This window comes from Lissotriton helveticus, chromosome 10, assembly GCF_964261635.1.
Source record: "Lissotriton helveticus chromosome 10, aLisHel1.1, whole genome shotgun sequence".
Taxonomy (NCBI): Eukaryota; Metazoa; Chordata; class Amphibia; order Caudata; family Salamandridae; genus Lissotriton; species Lissotriton helveticus.
This window is the reverse complement of record NC_136071.1, coordinates 5,828,440-5,845,751: the sequence shown is the minus strand read 5'-3', so window position 1 is coordinate 5,845,751 and position 17,312 is coordinate 5,828,440. Positions and strand designations below refer to the sequence as shown.

Below are 17,312 nucleotides of genomic sequence, written 5' to 3'. Positions count from 1 at the left end.
CATGAGACAATGTGGGAGTGAACCATGGTGAGATGTGGGAGTGAACTAGCATGAGACAATGTGGGAGTGAACCATGGTGAGATGTGGGAGTGAACCAGCATGAGACAATGTGGGAGTGAACTAGCATGAGACAATGTGGGAGTGAAGTAGCATGAGACAATGTGGGAGTGAACCATGGTGAGATGTGGGAGTGAACCAGCATGAGACAATGTGGGAGTGAACTAGCATGAGACAATGTGGGAGTGAAGTAGCATGAGACAATGTGGGAGTGAAGTAGCATGAGACAATGTGGGAGTGAACCAACATGAGACAATGTGGGAGTGATCCAGGGTGAGATGTGGGAGTGAACTAGCATGAGACAATGTGGGAGTGATCCAGGGTGAGATGTGGGAGTGAACCAGCATGAGACAATGTGGGAGTGATCCAGGGTGAGATGTGGGAGTGAACCAGCATGAGACAATGTGGGAGTGAACTAGCATGAGACAATGTGGGAGTGATCCAGGGTGAGATGTGGGAGTGAATTAGCATGAGACAATGTGGGAGTGATCCAGGGTGAGATGTGGGAGTGAATTAGCATGAGACAATGTGGGAGTGATCCAGGGTGAGATGTGGGAGTGAATTAGCATGAGACAATGTGGGAGTGATCCAGGGTGAGATGTGGGAGTGAATTAGCATGAGACAATGTGGGAGTGAACTAGCATGAGACAATGTGGGAGTGAACCAGCATGAGACAATGTGGGAGTGAACTAGCATGAGACAATGTGGGAGTGAACTAGCATGAGACAATGTGGGAGTGAACCAGCATGAGACAATGCAGGAGTGAACCAGCATGAGACAATGTGGGAGTGATCCAGGGTGAGATGTGGGAGTGAACTAGCATGAGACAATGTGGGAGTGAAGTAGCATGAGACAATGTGGGAGTGATCCAGGGTGAGATGTGGGAGTGAACTAGCATGAGACAATGTGGGAGTGAAGTTGCATGACACGATGTGGGAGTGAACTAGCATGAGACAATGTCGGAGTGATGGGAGTGAACCATGGTGAGACGTGGGAGTGAACCAACATGAGACAATGTGGGAGTGAACCATGGTGAGATGTGGGAGTGAACTAGCATGAGACAATGTGTGAGTGAACCATGGTGAGATGTGGGAATGAACCAGCATGAGACAATGTGGGAGTGAACCAGCATGAGACAATGTGGGAGTGAACTAGCATGAGACAATGTGGGAGTGAACCATGGTGAGATGTGGGAGTGAACCAGCATGAGACAATGTGGGAGTGAACCAGCATGAGACAATGTGGGAGTGAACCAGCATGAGACAATGTGGGAGTGAACCAGCATGAGACAATGTGGGAGTGAACTAGCATGAGACAATGTGGGAGTGAACCATGGTGAGATGTGGGAGTGAACCAGCATGAGATAATATGAAAATGAACACGAATGAGAAACTATGGGAGTGAACCAATGTAAGATGATGTGTGAGTGACCAGGGAGAGTGAACTAGCATGAACTACAGGAGAAGTGAGCCATCATCAGATAAGGAGTAAGCAAACCGGAGGGAGCTCATGTGGGAGTAAACCAACGCTGGATGATGTGGGAGTGAACAAGCATGTGATAAGGTGGAGTGAACCAGGAGGGGGTCACATGGGCATAAACTAGTATCCGATAATATGGGACTGAGGCAGCATGAGAGGTGGGAGCGAATCAGTGTGAGAGAATGTTCGAGTCAGTCAGTATAAGACAATGTGGGAGTGAATCATTGTATGATTATGTGAGATAAACCAGCATGAGATGGGGAGTGAACCCATAAGAAAGAAAATGGGAGAACAACATGAGTTAACTTTGGAGAACTAATCTAACATGAGGTAATGTGGAAGAGCCAATGCTGAGTAACATCAGAGAACGACGAGGCATGGACTTGTCCGCCGTGCCTCTCCATCATGGGTCACGCTTCTACACACGGGGTCTGCCTATGTTCTCACAGGGCTGGTACGTCTACTACCCTCCTGGTCACTAACCAAACACGAGGTCTGCCTATGTTCTTCTCACAGGGCTGGTACGTCTACTACCCTCCTGGTCACTAACCAAACACGAGGTCTGCCTATGTTCTTCTCACAGGGCTGGTACATCTACTCTCCTTCTGGTCACTAACCAACAGGTAATTAGAAGCTTCCCAGTAATACATCCTTATCCATCATTGTGCTACCGCTGCTAACCAACACCCTGTACCGGCACCAGAACACTTACGGCGGTTCTTCCTTTCACCGTCCTCGTCCTCGTTGTCGATGTCTTCTGCTTGAGTGATCCAGTCCAGGTATCCCTTCATGTCCTCCTCCATCTGCTGCTTCTCCCGCAGCTTCTGGAAGTCTCCGCGTGCCTTGGCTTTCTCCCTCTCCTTGGAAAACTCTCTATTGGTTATAAATAAAAATATTAGTCTGGATGTTTGCCCCTATGTCTGCGCTCGCTCAAACACATCTGTGCACAGTGGGTAGTGTAGCAATTAACAAGGAACACTTTCCCACTCCTTAGGCCTGTGGTATCCTTTTCCATCGCCAACTTATCCAGACGTCATCTTCTGACACCCTCACACACCACAGCAAATTCAACCTGCCCCTTCACCAAGAACCATTTTAGCTAAACAAAGCACACTGTACACTTAACATTAAAGGAAACCTAAGGGACATGGAAACTTTTAAGAACAGTTTCATAAAGCTGCCACTGCTGTCAGGATTTGAACTTTTTTAACCACACAGGGCTCCTGATAACCTGAAAGCAGATAAAGGCAAATGCTCTCATATTTTAGATCCTGGTGTTGATTTTGTTTTTGTTCCAGGTGCAAGGAGTTGGCGTTTAGAAAAATGATTTTCAATTTATGCAAACTGGGAAGGTTGTTCTACAGAGAAAATGTAAAGGTTTGTCTATGCTTCAAACACAGGCACTGCTAACATTAATATGCAGGAAAGAACTACACCATACAACTTTTGTAGGAAGCTTGCCCACTGGAAGAGAGTGTAGATATAATATGAACCAATACAAAACAATCCACAAATGGTTCCTCAAATGCAAAAGAACATAAATTAAATGGCCCAGAATGGGTTGACAGTCAGCTGCTCCAGCCCGATTGGCGTCTGTGCAGAACAAGCAGAATCAAAGGAAGTTCAAAGGAAACTTGCCGTCCGGCCCGATGGTGCAGAATAATATGCACAATGCAAGATCCTGGTTTGGAGCAAAACCCTTCAATAATCAGTAACACCCTCCTGCAAATTGCTACTACACTCAGAGTTCCTACAGGCCCAATTGTTGTGCTTGACATGACACAATGGTGCCTTGGGGGGGGAGGGGGGAATTGCATGCAGGGTGCAGTCCTAGAGGAAGAGCAGAGTGTCTCACATGTACTGGGTGAGATGAATGGCCACCCAGTATCTTTGGTGATCGATGCAGGTGCTACCTGCTCCACAGTTAGACCAATAGAAGTTCCCAACCAACCCCTCTCTAGAAAAGAAGTCCACGTTGAAGGTATATCAAACAAACATATCACTAACGTGTCCTCAAATGTACTTGTAAAAATTGGCTAAACTGGGAATAACCATCAGCTTATAATATGTGACATGCATCCTGTTAATTTATTGGGTTGTGATCTTTTGTGCAAAAGAACTGTGTAATTAATTGCACACCGGATGGTAGAGCGATTCAAGAACAGGATGGAGATTTAGATTTCAAATAAAATCACAAGAGACAAAAGTGAATTTGTTATGTTTTTTTTCAAAATGAGGACTTATGTCCTGATTTAAGGTACAGAGTGAAAGAGGGGGTTTGGGATTTTACTAGTAAAGAGACTGGACTGATAGAAAGTCTAGGGCAGATCAAAGTGAAACCAAATGTGGTGTATGCTCGTAATCCTCAATACAAGCTTACTTGTGAAGCAGAAGAGGGAATGACACTGCCACAGAGAACATGATTTAGCAAGATATCCTAAAAGAAGTGCTAAAAAGCCTGTTCAAAAAGAAAGTGGCACAGACTACAACCTGAACAAAATCAATAATACTGCGGTTCCATGTTGTCCCATGGTACCAAATCCTGCTGTCATTTTGTTCAGAATTCCTGCAGACACGGAGTGGTTTCCCATTATAGATTTGTGTCAAGTGGTAAACAACCTTTACAACGAAACTATTTCCCCGCAGGGAATCACAACGCGGTCGTTACAACAACCGCATTGTCATTCCGCATACCATTACTCCGCAAGTCGGAACAACGACTTGCGGAGGGGGGTGGATTTAAAATCCAACACCTTCCCTAGTGTCCGCACAGACTGGAGTTGGAATAGTAAATTATACTATTCCAACATCCAGCACCCCCCCTGCGCAAGTCGTTGTTCCGACTTGTGGAGTAATGGTATGCGGAATCACAACGCAGTCGATGTAACGACCGTGTTGTAATTCCCTGCGGGGAAAAGGCTGCGGGATTTCAACATAGATTTGTGTCAAGTGCTTGTCTCCATTTCTCTTCATGAGCATAGCCAGTATATCTTTACATTAACATTTTTAAATAGAGTAATGGTGTGGTGTCCAATCCCACAGGTTTTACAGAGAGTCCTTCAATCTTCTCCCAAATTCTGAAGAAAGATCCAGAGAGTTTGCATTTCTCCTGTGATTCAGAGTTAGTTCAATTCAAAAAATCTTTATTTCGATCGTTAAGATCATAAAAGATATCCAAATAACAACATTACATCATTGAAAAGATTAAAATTGGTTTCAAAAGATTTTTTTTAAATCGAGAAATCAAAATTCATAGTTACACAGTTCATTTTTAGGTTGGATTAAAAACTTATGGATCGTGCCACGTTGGAGTCCCTTATGAGTCTTGCTCGTGATCTCCACATTGCCGTCAAGAATTTTGCCATCACAAACACAGTTGGGGCTGCAAGGTCAGTTTTGAGCACTCTATAGGCTGGGGCGTAAGTCCGGAAGCCAATGGTTCCTTAAGTAGGGGACCAGCCAGTAACTCCTGATTTTTCTATAAGCTTTGCAAAACAAAACCACGTGCAGGTCACTTTCCAGCTTGTAATTGCACGCAGGGCAATTGCTCGAGTCTAAATTCCCGTTCCAGGTTTTAGTGAAGGACCTCAAAGGGAGAGAGCCGTATCTCCACTGCAGGAAGATCTTCCTTACGTGCACTGGGGACATAGCATCTAAGACATATTCAGGCCTGTAAGAATCTTTAACTTTAGTAAAACTGTCAGTTAGAGAGCCTTCCCGGATTAGACTGTGGATCCCAAGCGGGGATTTGGGCTATTCTTAGGCTTTTGGCTGAGGATCATGAATTTAGTCTTCGAGGGGTTTATTTCTAAACCCCTTTCTTTACAAAACTCCAAAAATCCGTCCAGAACCCTCTGTAGCCCCATAGGTGTTTTTGACAACAGCAGGGTGTCGTCCGCGAACATGATCGCTGGCACCCTGCTGCTGTTCAATTGCGGGGCATCAATGTTAGGGATTCTACACGAGTGTTCTATCACCCCGTTCGTGTATAAACAGAACAGGGTCGGCGCCAAGACGCAGCCCTGCCTTACCCCGCGTAGGACAGGAAACCTATCAGTCAGCCTACCGCCCTTTCCATATCTTACGCGGGCGTAATTATCTGTGTGTAGCCTGATAAGAATCTGGAGGATATCTCCAGGGACACCCATGTCCCCCAGTACCGCCCACAGCTTGGCCCGTGGTACCAAGTCGAAGGCGGCACGGAGGTCCACGAAGACAGCATACAGTGACCCCCCTTCCAGAAGAACTGTCTTCCAGTATAAGATATTTAATCTGAGTATTTGGTCCACGGTTGACACTCCCTTCCTAAATCCTGCCTGGAGAGGGCTTAAAATATCAGTATCATCCATCCAGTACTGAAGCCTATCCAGGATTAGTCTTCCAAACAACTTTTGGGTTACATCAATGAGGCTGATTGGGCGATAATTGGCTGGGAGCAGGGGCGGCCCCTTTTTGTATATCGGGACCACCTCTGCTCCCAGCCAAGCTTCAGGAATTTTCATTCCCCCCAGCACTGCATTGAATAAAACCATCAAATAGGGTGCCCAAATCCCGGGTTCCTGCCTAAAAAGATCGCCCGGCACCCCATCTAAACCTGGGGCCTTTCCTGAAGCAAGACCCATTATAGCCATCTTAACGTCTTTTAAAGTGAAAGGGGGAGATGTGTATGAGGTAAGGCTATTAAAAGGTGATGTTACTAACTCATCATATGCAGGGGCATATAGTTGTTGGAAATGATCCTGCCAAACATTGGCCGCTATGTTGGGTTCAATTGCAGAGGGGAGGTCCCCGCCCCCATGGTTAATTATTCTCCAGAATCTGCGGGAGTCCCTTTTGGCTAGGGACTCCGATAGATTCTCCCAGTGCTGTACGTCCCACTCTATTCTAGCGTTAGCTATGAGCGATTTGTACGCACTTCTTTTGGAGCGGATCTCCTCCCTAGTGCCTCCTTCTTTTATGGTTACTAGGAGGTCTCGTTTTGCCAAGCGACAGGTACTATTATACCAGGTGTTCTTGGTTTGTGCCTGTGCTCGAGGTCGGCCTGTGCTAAAGAGATCAGTTTCAAGCTTCTTTATTAAATGAGCATGTACTTGCGCTATGTCCTCACTTCTATCTGTTAGAGAGTCTGGATTCCCTAGGTCAAAAGCTTCCTCGAGGATTGGAGTAATCCCAGCATAAAGTGAGGCAAGCTTTTCCCCACTAGAGGCGAGTTTTTCCCATTTTATCCGCCTCCTATTGTTTTCTAATAGGTGTCCTCCTTTCTGGTTCTCCTCTCCTGTCACAGTCGCCCAAGGAATAGTATATTCTAGTTCCAGAGCGTTGTGATCGCTGTCGTGCCTGGGTATTATTTTAAAATCCACCACCCTTTTCCATGCCTGCAGTTGTACCAAGAAGTAGTCTGTTCTGGATTGCCTCCCTGCTTTGTTGAATGTGCATTTGGATGGAATGTCGGACCTAGTGCGCCCGTTGCAGGCTCTCAAACCCAAGGTAAGGTTTAAAGTATTTATCTGAATGGCGAGGGGTGTCCATGCTCTTGGAGGGGGTGCTTCAGTCTGAGGGACCTGCCAACTTGAATCCTCCTCTAGGGAGGGTCCATCAAGTAATCCAGGTAGTGGCTCGAAGTGTGAGTTGAAGTCCCCCCCTATTAGGTAAGACAAGTCCGGAGGGATGGTTTCCAGAAAAGTTGACAGAGTTTCTATGGTTTTGGAGGTGGACGCTATTTTGACCGGCCTAGAATAGATGTTTATAACCAAAAGTTTAATTTGCCCCGGCCATTCGAGTAAGACGGCCAGTATATCTACTGAATCTACTGGGTATCTTGACGCTCGACATCCTAGGTCAGTAGCGACCCAGGTTGCTAAACCTCCGGAGGGTCTGCCTTTCCCACTCCAGACAGCGGGGATAGCATATGTCTGGAAGCCCCCAAAAGAAGTCTCTTCTCTTGTCCAGGTCTCTTGGAAGAGACAGACGCTAGTTGGTTGCATTAAATCGGCCCAAGAGTCCGTATCTATTTTGTTAGTTAGGCCAGCCACGTTCCATGAAAGAAATTTTATGGTTTGTTGGATATTTTGGGTGTCAAGTAATTTAGCCGTCGGTCTTTTGTTTACAAGCTGTGGGGCACTATCCATTTGCCCCTCATCCAATGGTGGGCCTTCTAGGGCAATTTCCCTTATATGTTGTTCCTGGGAGAGGTCTAAAGACCCAGTGGTAGATTTATCATGTCTACGGTTCGGGGGTGCGTAATGCCCGCTTTCATACCCTGGTGGTTCGTTTGTGCCCCTTTTATGGAGGCCAATTGTCAGTCCACCATTTCAAGACACTCATAATGATTAAACAATGGTAGGAGCGGTGGCTGGATAAATCTCGGGGGCCATGGTTCCTCTCTTTCAAGTCCACCCCTTCCCATCCCTCTTCTATGAACAGTTTCCCATCCCTGGGGATCGCCATATGTATTTAGGCGGGAGGGGGGTATTCGTGACTGGTTATAGGGGATTCTCCTCCTTCCCGGGTTGCCCTCCCAATTATCGTGTGAGTTTTGGTAGTGACCTCTGCTCTGGGCATTTGTTGCATGGTCATTCGGAGGATAGAAGAACGAGAGGGGGACAGGGTGGATGGCGCTCCCTTCGTCGTCCAGAGCTGGACTGCATATGAAAGAGACAGTTCTTGGTTCTCTAAAACTCACTAATAGGCAATCGCCACTGATTGTTTTGGGTCTCTTGCCTACCCACGAGACTCTTCTTACCATGCGAATATCGCTGGTCATGCCTCTGGGGAGGGGTCTATGTGTTGAGAGCCAGTTAATGACTTTGTTTTTCAGAGACTCCCCTGTTTCATATGAGTCTGATTTTAGTTCGGGCACCCCAATTAAGATAACAGTATATGGCGCCACTTCAGGTGGAAGATTAACTGTAACTGTCCTCGGTGGTTTTGCCTTTAAATGGTTCGAATTGCGTGTATCTTGGTGGGTGGTCAAGGGGGGTGTAGGGGAACTCTTGTGTTGTGCGTTCGACTGGACGTTATCGTTAACTAAATTTGGACACTGCTGCGTACTGGAGGGTTGTTTGGTGGGGCCAGAAGTAACTGGCGTTGCTGAATTGATTTTTGATTTGGATGGATGTTTACTGTGTGATTTGGTATTTTTGTCACCCACTGTATTTACTTTCGCTGCCTCTTTAGCTTTTACGGGTTTTGAAGAAACCGAGTTACAGTCATGTTTTGGGTCAGTGTTGGGTAGTGTGGGGCAGGAAGCCCCCGGTTTCCAACAGTCCATAATCTGTAAGGTGGTTTTCTCAATTTTAATTAATCTCGCCTCCATTTTCGCCAGGCGTGCTTCTAGAGGGCTTATGATCGTCTTCAAGAGGTGGCCTATGTCAGCCAAAGATATGTCCTCTTCTACTATCTCAGGATTGTGTTCCGAGTTTGGAGATGGCTGATCAGTGAGAGTATCACTGAGCTGTTGCTGGGAGGGATCAATTGCTATCACCGCTGTCATCGGTGGGGTTCTTTCCTGGTTAGTGTGGTCAGGGCCAGGTGTATTATGGGTTTTCCCTGTTTTTCCCTTTGCTTTTTTGGTACTCCTTTCCTTAGTGATTTGTTTCTCCACTAACCTTTTTTGGATGGCACCCTCCCTTATCCCCCGATTGGCGCTAGGAGATCCCGCTAAATTAGGGGTATCAATTGTTGTGGCCAATTCTTCCCTGAGTAAGATGGGGCATTGGATGTTTAAATCAGTATCCTCCCCCGTCATTGTTGGGTTAGGTGGTTGGGTGATTTGTGTTAGAGGCAGTGAGAGAAGACTCATGTCCTCTAGATCGCTTATTGTTACCTCAGATAGATCTATACTCGTAGGTTGTTGTACCCCACCGCATGCACCCAATTGTGAGCTATCTATGACCCGCCTTTCTTCGGGAGTTTTTGCCATCGCTATTACACCCATTGATGACCTCCTAACCCACTCTATTTCCTGTGAGATTCGTCTTTCTAGAAGGGTGATGTCATCTATCAAGAGAGAACCTGCTTTCAAAAAATAGTTGTCTATTTTGCCTTGGGTTGGGGTGGCTGTTGTGGGACCATTGGCTAACAGGTTGGCTTTGCTCCTGGTCTCCATTTTGCTCATAATGGGCAATGTGGCTCAGGGGCAGCAGAGTAGAAGACGATGATGTAAGATTTGCCAAGATGTGAATTTAGGCGATAGTACCTGATGTAAATACGGTGGCCCAGTCCAGTCTCTAACGTTCTCGAACGGCCCGCTCTTTGCCCGGTCTTCGCCCCGAGCTTTGTCCCGCGCGCGTCCCGCTGCGCGAGACTGGTTGCCTGTTTATATCCTCCCAGGTGGGGGGCGGGGCCGCTGCGGGAAGAGGCTGCAGGTGTAAGGACTGCCTCGCAGTCCCGCAGCGGTGTGGGCAGTCAGGGCGGGTCCTTGATTCACCAGCAGCAACTCTCCGATGAGAGCCGCGTCCAAGCAGGAGAGCGTCCAAATCCCTCGACGAACAGGTCAGCACAAAGAAAGAAAAGCACCCAGCCAGGTCAGCCCCACTATCACCTTCTGAGTAGTTAGTTCAGTATATGTATGACCTTGTGTTCACATCTAAAACAAAATAAGTCTGCAATATTGGCACAATTCCACTGCTTAATCATCTAACAGAAAATGGACACAAATTGTCTCAGACAAAATTACAATACTGCCATAAAAACAGTATTTACCTAAGCCACAAAATTGAAAAAGTAGTGCGAAGGTGTTCACAGAATGCACTTCTGTGATTTTAAAAATAAACCCATCAACAACTAAAAAAGAAGCTACTGTTGTCAGTGGATTCCAAACTTTTCCCTGATTGCAAATCCTTTATAAAGGCTTACTCAGAGTGATGTGAGTGATCCGGTGTCCTGGGACAATGAGTGCATGAATGCCTTTCTGGAGCTCAGACAGTCTCTGTACCGCACCTGTTCTTGAAATGCATAGTTACGAAAAAGATCTTTTTTATTTATATTTATTGTGTCATGAGAAAGAAAGGTGCTCACTTGCAGTACTCACTCAGCAGCACAGAGAAGCAAAGTGGCCAATAGCTTAGTTTTCTGCTCCATTAGTTCCTGTAGCTGCCATACTTCCACGTTGTCTGAGGAGCATTGCTGCGACCAGTCTTGCTATTAAGCAGAGTGAAGGCACTGTGATGGGTTATACACTTACTGAGTTAGTCCCTCATTCAGTTCAGATGCTGCTGACTCATAATCAAACTCAGCAGCTAATAGTCGCCTTACGAAGTAAGAACAGATCATACTAGCGGCTTAAAATATTTCAAGTAAATGTTGCAATACCCTGAATCCTGCTATTGTCTTGCCAATGCTTGATGGAGCCAATATTGATGATTGAGACAATGATTGGGACCACGATTGCATCAATGTGACAGAATTTTGTACCAAAGCAATACCAGAGTTTCAAGATGTACCACTCAAATTGGCTGATTTTATTTTATTTGTGGATGGTACTTGTTTGAAAGACCATCAAGGAAATTCAAGAGCAGCATGTACAGTCTGTAGAATGACCTGCATTGTTGAAGCTTTGTACTTGTATAATAGAACTTCAGCACAAGAAGCAGCATTAATTGCCATTAGGAGAACATGTGGCGTGAACAAGGGATTGAGAGTTACAATCTACACTGATAGCCAGTACAGTTTCGGAGTTCTCCATGATTTTTGCCAGCTGCGGTCACAAAGGGTTCTTGATGCCCTCTGGCACACCTATTAAAAAAGGGACAATCATTTTGGATTCACTGAACGCACTTCAGTTATCACAAGAAGCTGTGGTTGTGAAATCTGCCACACGTGAGAGTTGAGATAAGCTTACACTTGGCAACCGATAGGTAAATTAAGTTGAAAAATGCTGAGCTCCTATGTCCAGTATATTAAAATGAATAACCCTTATGGGTAAACATCTTTTACAACGAAACTTTTTCCACGCAGTACCTTTACAACGCAGGAATTACAACGCAAGTCGTTAGGGCGCTGTAGGATAGGGAATAGTTTAATTTACTATCCAAAACCTTCCCTACTATCCACGGGGACTGGAGTTGGAATAGTAAATTAAACAATTCACTATCCAGCGCCCCCCAACGCAAGTCGTTGTAATGACTTGCGTTGTGTGGAAAAGTAAATTTTGTCATGTTCTGTGTCCCTACGCTTCATCCATCATATGTTATGTGTGCATGACCAATATGCATATGTTATTCCCCATGCCTGATTAATGACGCAATTCCAGTTGTGTCCACCTCTAGTATGCTATTTTCCAGTCCTCGTGAATACTACGAATATCAAGCCTATGTAAAGTAATGTTGCCACGTTTCTTAGTGTGCACGTTATTCCATTATAAAGTCCCCGTTTCTAGGCCTCAAAAGGGCCCGGACCACAGATTCAGCTCCTGTCTCCTGAAAGCCTCGCTAAGGAGCGATACAGCCCCCACCTGTATCCTCGACCCTTCACTTACTTCCTGCCTCGCAGTGCCCGGTGCAGCTTGGCTCTGCCTCTGAGTCTGCCAAAAGTATGTTATAGTTCCAGCTATCAGTTCAGTCCTCCTCTCTGCATTCCTAAGCTACTGAACTGCATCAATAGTTTCCGTCATTGTCTAGCCTTCTCGTCTCCATGTTAGAGAAATACTGTATTTAATGGTCATTTAATATTCTTCATCACGCACTACATGTAGAATAATGCATGGTCCAGTCTTAGAGTCAAGTTAGCTTTTCCCCTCATGACTTCTAGTTTATATCAACATGTTCCCTAAACATCAGATACCAGATAGGGTTTAGGTACATGTCGCTCCGACCCTTCAGACTCTAGTCTCTGCTCCTAGCACAGAGTTCATAGCCCCCAGCTTCTCCTAGTAACACGTCATTGCCAGTTTTCGCGCACCATTAGGTTAGAGGTCCCGGCTCCTTAGATAGCCCCCTCCAAAGTTTCCGCCCATTCATGACATATTCTGTTACGTTTGCACCACATGTCTATGTATACGCCCAGTTACACCTCTTTTTACTGTTATCTCTCGCGACTGCTACGCGTCACGCCTTCTGCTCCACCCACTGCTACGCCTACTGCAATGTAATGCTATGTGTTTGCGCTATGTATATAAGTCAATGTTTTGTTATTGAATGTTAGCGCGCTCATCCCAGACCCAGCCCCGGCAGCTGCCGGGCCTTATTGTCCTATTCCCATGCAGGTTGTCCTGATCCTGTCCTTATGCTGTAATAAACCTGCAGAAACTCCTACTACCTCGAATCTTGACTCTTATTTTATTGAGCTATCTGTTATGCTATAAGTCTAGTCAAAAATAGGGTATTATTTATTTATTTACCACATAATGGCGCCCGAATAGGGACTTGCCCTTTCCCCACGTGTCGGTGAAGCCACGCCGACCCCCTGACCCTCTGCAGTCGTGACGGAACCATACCGTGCACTGGCAGATATTTCTGCTCCAAGTATCCCTCAGGCCCACGGAGGAGACGGAGGAGGCGGTCCAGCATCCAAACGAGACGGTGGAGGAACGCGGCGAGTCCCGACCAGAGCCCAAGCCGAGAGTCCAAGGTCCGAGGTATCCGGAGGCCCACCCGTAACTGAAGTCCGAAGTCCGAAGTCCGTCGTAGTCCAGTCCCGTTCGAGGCTTTCCGTTCCGTGCTGCCCGGTGAGTACCATTGCTGGGGTAGTATCTAGACAGGACCAATCTAAATTGACTCCTGGTCCGTGGGTTGGTGGTACCCAGACTCACAAACGAAGTGTTCACCTAGGTGGATACGGGTCTTGATGCGTTCCTTTATGGGACCGGTATGTTCCGTACTGTTACAGCAGTGCATCCAGTAACTCTAGTCTGTTCCGTTCTCGAGAATTCTGTTCTGTTTCTGTTTTCAGTATTTTCAGGTAGTATTCTGTTCGAACTGTTATGTTATGATATTGTTTAATGTATTTCCAATGTCGTGGTATGCCTGAATTGTTTCCCCAATTGTTATTGTTTTTCGTGTATTGTATTGTGTTCCGATTCAAGTTTAGAATGCCGCTCTTTTCCAAGTTACGTCAGTTAAAAACTAGAAAGGGTCTGTTAGAGGAAGCAGTTCCTGTCCCGCCTAGGGACAGTCCAGGTCATTTTATGTATCAGAAACATGGCATAAGCGCCATAATGTATCTAGATTTATGGGTAGAGTATACCAAACAGTTAGAAGAAAAGTATAGATGGCCCGTATCGGGTACATGGGATGCCGAATGTATCATGCGAGTAGAAGAAGCATTATGGAAAAAGAAAGCCAGACAGTCACAGAAAGATGCCATCGAGTTATGGCGTAAGGAAGCTCATAAAAGAACGGAAAAGGAAGTCAGAAAGTCAGAGTTAAGTAGAGAATCCCAAGAACGAGCCCAAGAAAGAGAATTAATCGAGATAGGTGAACAAGTCAAAGCCGAACAGTCAGACAGACAGAGGCATGCCCTTATTAAGGGTATGTATCCTCTTCTTGCCGAGGGCCTGCCAAAAGCGACCCCAGAGGCATCCAGTAATTTCCCGCCACCATTAATTCCGACCAAGCTACGTCACAAACCGACCGCAGCTGATATTTTTATTTCGTCCTATCTGGACGACACAGTCCCCGAATATGCAAATCCTGTTCGCGCTCCGCCAGTCCCTGTAAATCAGGCACTTCCCGCTCCTCCAGACACCGGAGTACCTGTTACGGTACCCCCGGTCCAGCCTACAGTTCCATTTCCCACTCTGCCAGGACGTAGAGCCTCAGTAGACGACTCCAGTCTAGGGGCCGCAGGAGGAGCTACTCCTCAAACCCCGCCGCCACACAAGCGTTTATCGGCACTCGAATTACATGCTCAAGCATCACAGCGTACTCCTAAAAGTAATAAGTCTGTTACAGAAATCAGGCAAGCACTTAACGAATGTGTCTATGATCCAGTTCCAGGCGAATATACTATGGTTTTATATTCCTTACGTGTAAGGAGAGTGACCGAGTATCTAGTCACCTTACCGAATATGAAAGAAGATCTAGACAGAATATATCGTTTCATCCGTACAGGGGATGATCCAGAAAGTATTGGCGAGATTATGTCTCAAAGGAAAGCCGAGATTCAGCTCATGATATTAAAGTTCCTGATCAATTGTTTAATAAGAGAACAAGATTACCCGTCTAAAGATCCCGCCGAAATGAGAATCCTGACAAGGTGGAGTGATAATATAGCCGAGGGTAAGCACAAGACCGTCAGTGCCATGGAGAGTATGTACAAGAAAATTCGTAAAGAAATAATAAGGTTACACGAACAGCGTAAAGCAGCACAAGTAAGCGAGAAAGAAAGTATCTCTGATCCTGAAGAGGAAGAGAACGAGAATCCCGCCAGAATAGCGTATGTAGGAAAATCCAGATTTCCAGATCGCCATTTACGTCTAGAACCCAAGTCTATTTTTCAACATCTAGCACCAGAACAAGGTTCCCTAGAACAAGTATTTCAAGCTACCGATCACATTCTGAAATCACGAGTCGGTTACAGTGAACTAAGTACTATGCATGAACAAGAACTAGCCCGATCAGCAGTCCGATGGATTACTGATTCTACCACTTTTCCAGACGAAATAGTGGCACAAGTGTTTCTGAAATTGCCCCCAGCCGAGCAACGACTGGTGGGTATGTATATGATCCAGCACCTCATTACTCTGTATGAGGGTCAACATTCTGATCCAGGCCCGTTGCACGATATCCTGAACGAGTTACTCCAGTATAGATGGAGAGGTCTAGGTACCGATTTAGTTAGTGTCATTCTAGAACAGCGTCACAAGTATAGAACGTTTTTGAACCCGCATTTTGTTCATGTCTCACCCCCAGAAAGTAAATCATTCTACATAGACAGACAGAATCCGTTACGAGAAGTCCACCCAGTCCAAGGGGCGGGTGGCGTAATGCAACGAGTGTTTGTATACACTCCAATATCAAAGATGGAACTTCTTGAAATGAAGAAATTAATTCCCTGTCATGACAAAGATCCAGCAGGGTTCCATAGAGAATTAAAAGACATGCTCCGTATGGGAGAATACACTTACCCAGATATCATTAAAATGTTAAAGGTCCTGTTGCCCGCAGGGGTGTATGAAAAGTTAAAGGAAAAGGAATGGGAGGTGGGAGAGAAAAAGATCGATTGGGCAGCTCTAGAAGCTGAAGACAAGGCACGAGTACCAGGTACCGGTCTTGGAGATAAATGTAAAGATTTACCAGAATTATTGATTCAAGTTTTACCTAGATTATTGACAACAAGGAAAGAAGACTGGGATGCAATCTCAGCCTGTAAACAGAAACAAGACGAGGATATTAGTGATTTTTATTCTAGATTTGAGAAATGTTTCAGTATCAACAGTGGTCTCAAGACAAGTAGTGAGTCATACCCTCACCTTTTCGTTACTAAATTAGTCGAGAATTCAAGTCCACAAATTAAAAACCGAGTTTTGAAAGTCGAAAGCACCTGGCAAGCTAATACTCCGTCCCAGATGCTCCAGATGCTCCAGTACCACCAGAATAGAATCAGGGAAGAGCAAGAGCACGAGAGAAAACGTATGAAAGACACGAAAATGAAAGTGCTAGTTGCACAATCTGTTCCTCAAGACAGTCAGAAGAGGGGTCCGAATCAAGCCAGTCATCCTGCAGCTCCCGTTAAAGGGAACTGCAATTATTGTAAACAGCCAGGTCATTTTATAAACGAGTGTGCAGTTCTGAAACATAACATAGCTACTGGTAAGACTAAAGAAAGACCACGTCCGCCTAGACAAGAACAAGTTTCACAGATTCCTCAACTACAGAATGCACAACAGACCGTTACAGTACCGCAGCCCATTGCTGCAACACAGCATGTCACATCACAGATGTACCAGTATGCACAGTCCGAGTATCCAGAGTACCAGTCATATTCATGAAACAGCCTAGAGAGGGAGGTAGGCTTGCCTCTCATCGAGATACCTGTAGATCAAGAAGGTCCCTATGTTCACAGTCAAGTATTAGGGAAAGACAGAAAGTTTTTGATCGATACAGGGGCAAGTAGGACCACAATTAGTCATGCCGAAGTTCCAGGGGCTCCGCTCTCAGGCTCAAGAAATGTTTCCCTTGGATTTTCAGGAAAGCCAATAGTTAATGAAATATCTAAGCCAGTTACTCTAGGAGTAGGTCCATTGTCCCGCACTACTGATCTGTTACTTACTAAGTCATGTCCAGAAAATCTATTAGGTATTAAGACACTGAAAGAGTTAGGTGCAGTTATTTGCTGTTCCCCAGAGGGAATACGTCTGTTCCTACGTGACTTTAAGGGTCACTATGTGTTACGAGATTTTGATTCAAGATTGTCTAATGTTCCACAGCATTTATGGGCGCAAGGTCCAACTGATGTAGGTTACATGCAAATCACACCCCATCGTGTGACTCTCAAACCAGGTGTAGTGTTACCCCGAATCAGACAGTACAGATTGCCACCCGAGGCTGTAGCAGCCTTATCCAAAATTATTGACGAGCTCATGGCTCAAGGAGTAGTTGTAGAAACTGACTCCAATGTATGCAATTCTCCGATCATTCCAGTCATGAAACGTACTGATCCGAATGCACCCCCAGTATATCGATTAGTGATTGATTTACGAGAGCTTAACAAATGTATTATTCCTCAGTACCCAGTTGTTCCAGACATTTCTTCCCTGTTAACAGCCATTGATTCCGAAGCCATGTTTTTCACTGTCATAGACCTCAAGAATGCATTTTTTAGTGTTCCAATTCATC

The 17,312-nt window shown here is 45.6% G+C and overlaps 1 protein-coding gene across 1 annotated transcript in view; it reads right to left on the bottom strand.

The window, feature by feature from the left end:
- The window catches only part of CACNA1F (calcium voltage-gated channel subunit alpha1 F), a 323,883-nt gene that overhangs the window by 243,201 nt on the left and 63,370 nt on the right, over positions 1 to 17,312 (bottom strand). The window contains exon 8 of the mRNA XM_078664279.1: positions 2,249 to 2,409. Within this exon, the coding sequence (XP_078520405.1) occupies positions 2,249 to 2,409 (161 nt within the window). The remainder of the gene's footprint in view (positions 1 to 2,248; positions 2,410 to 17,312) is intronic.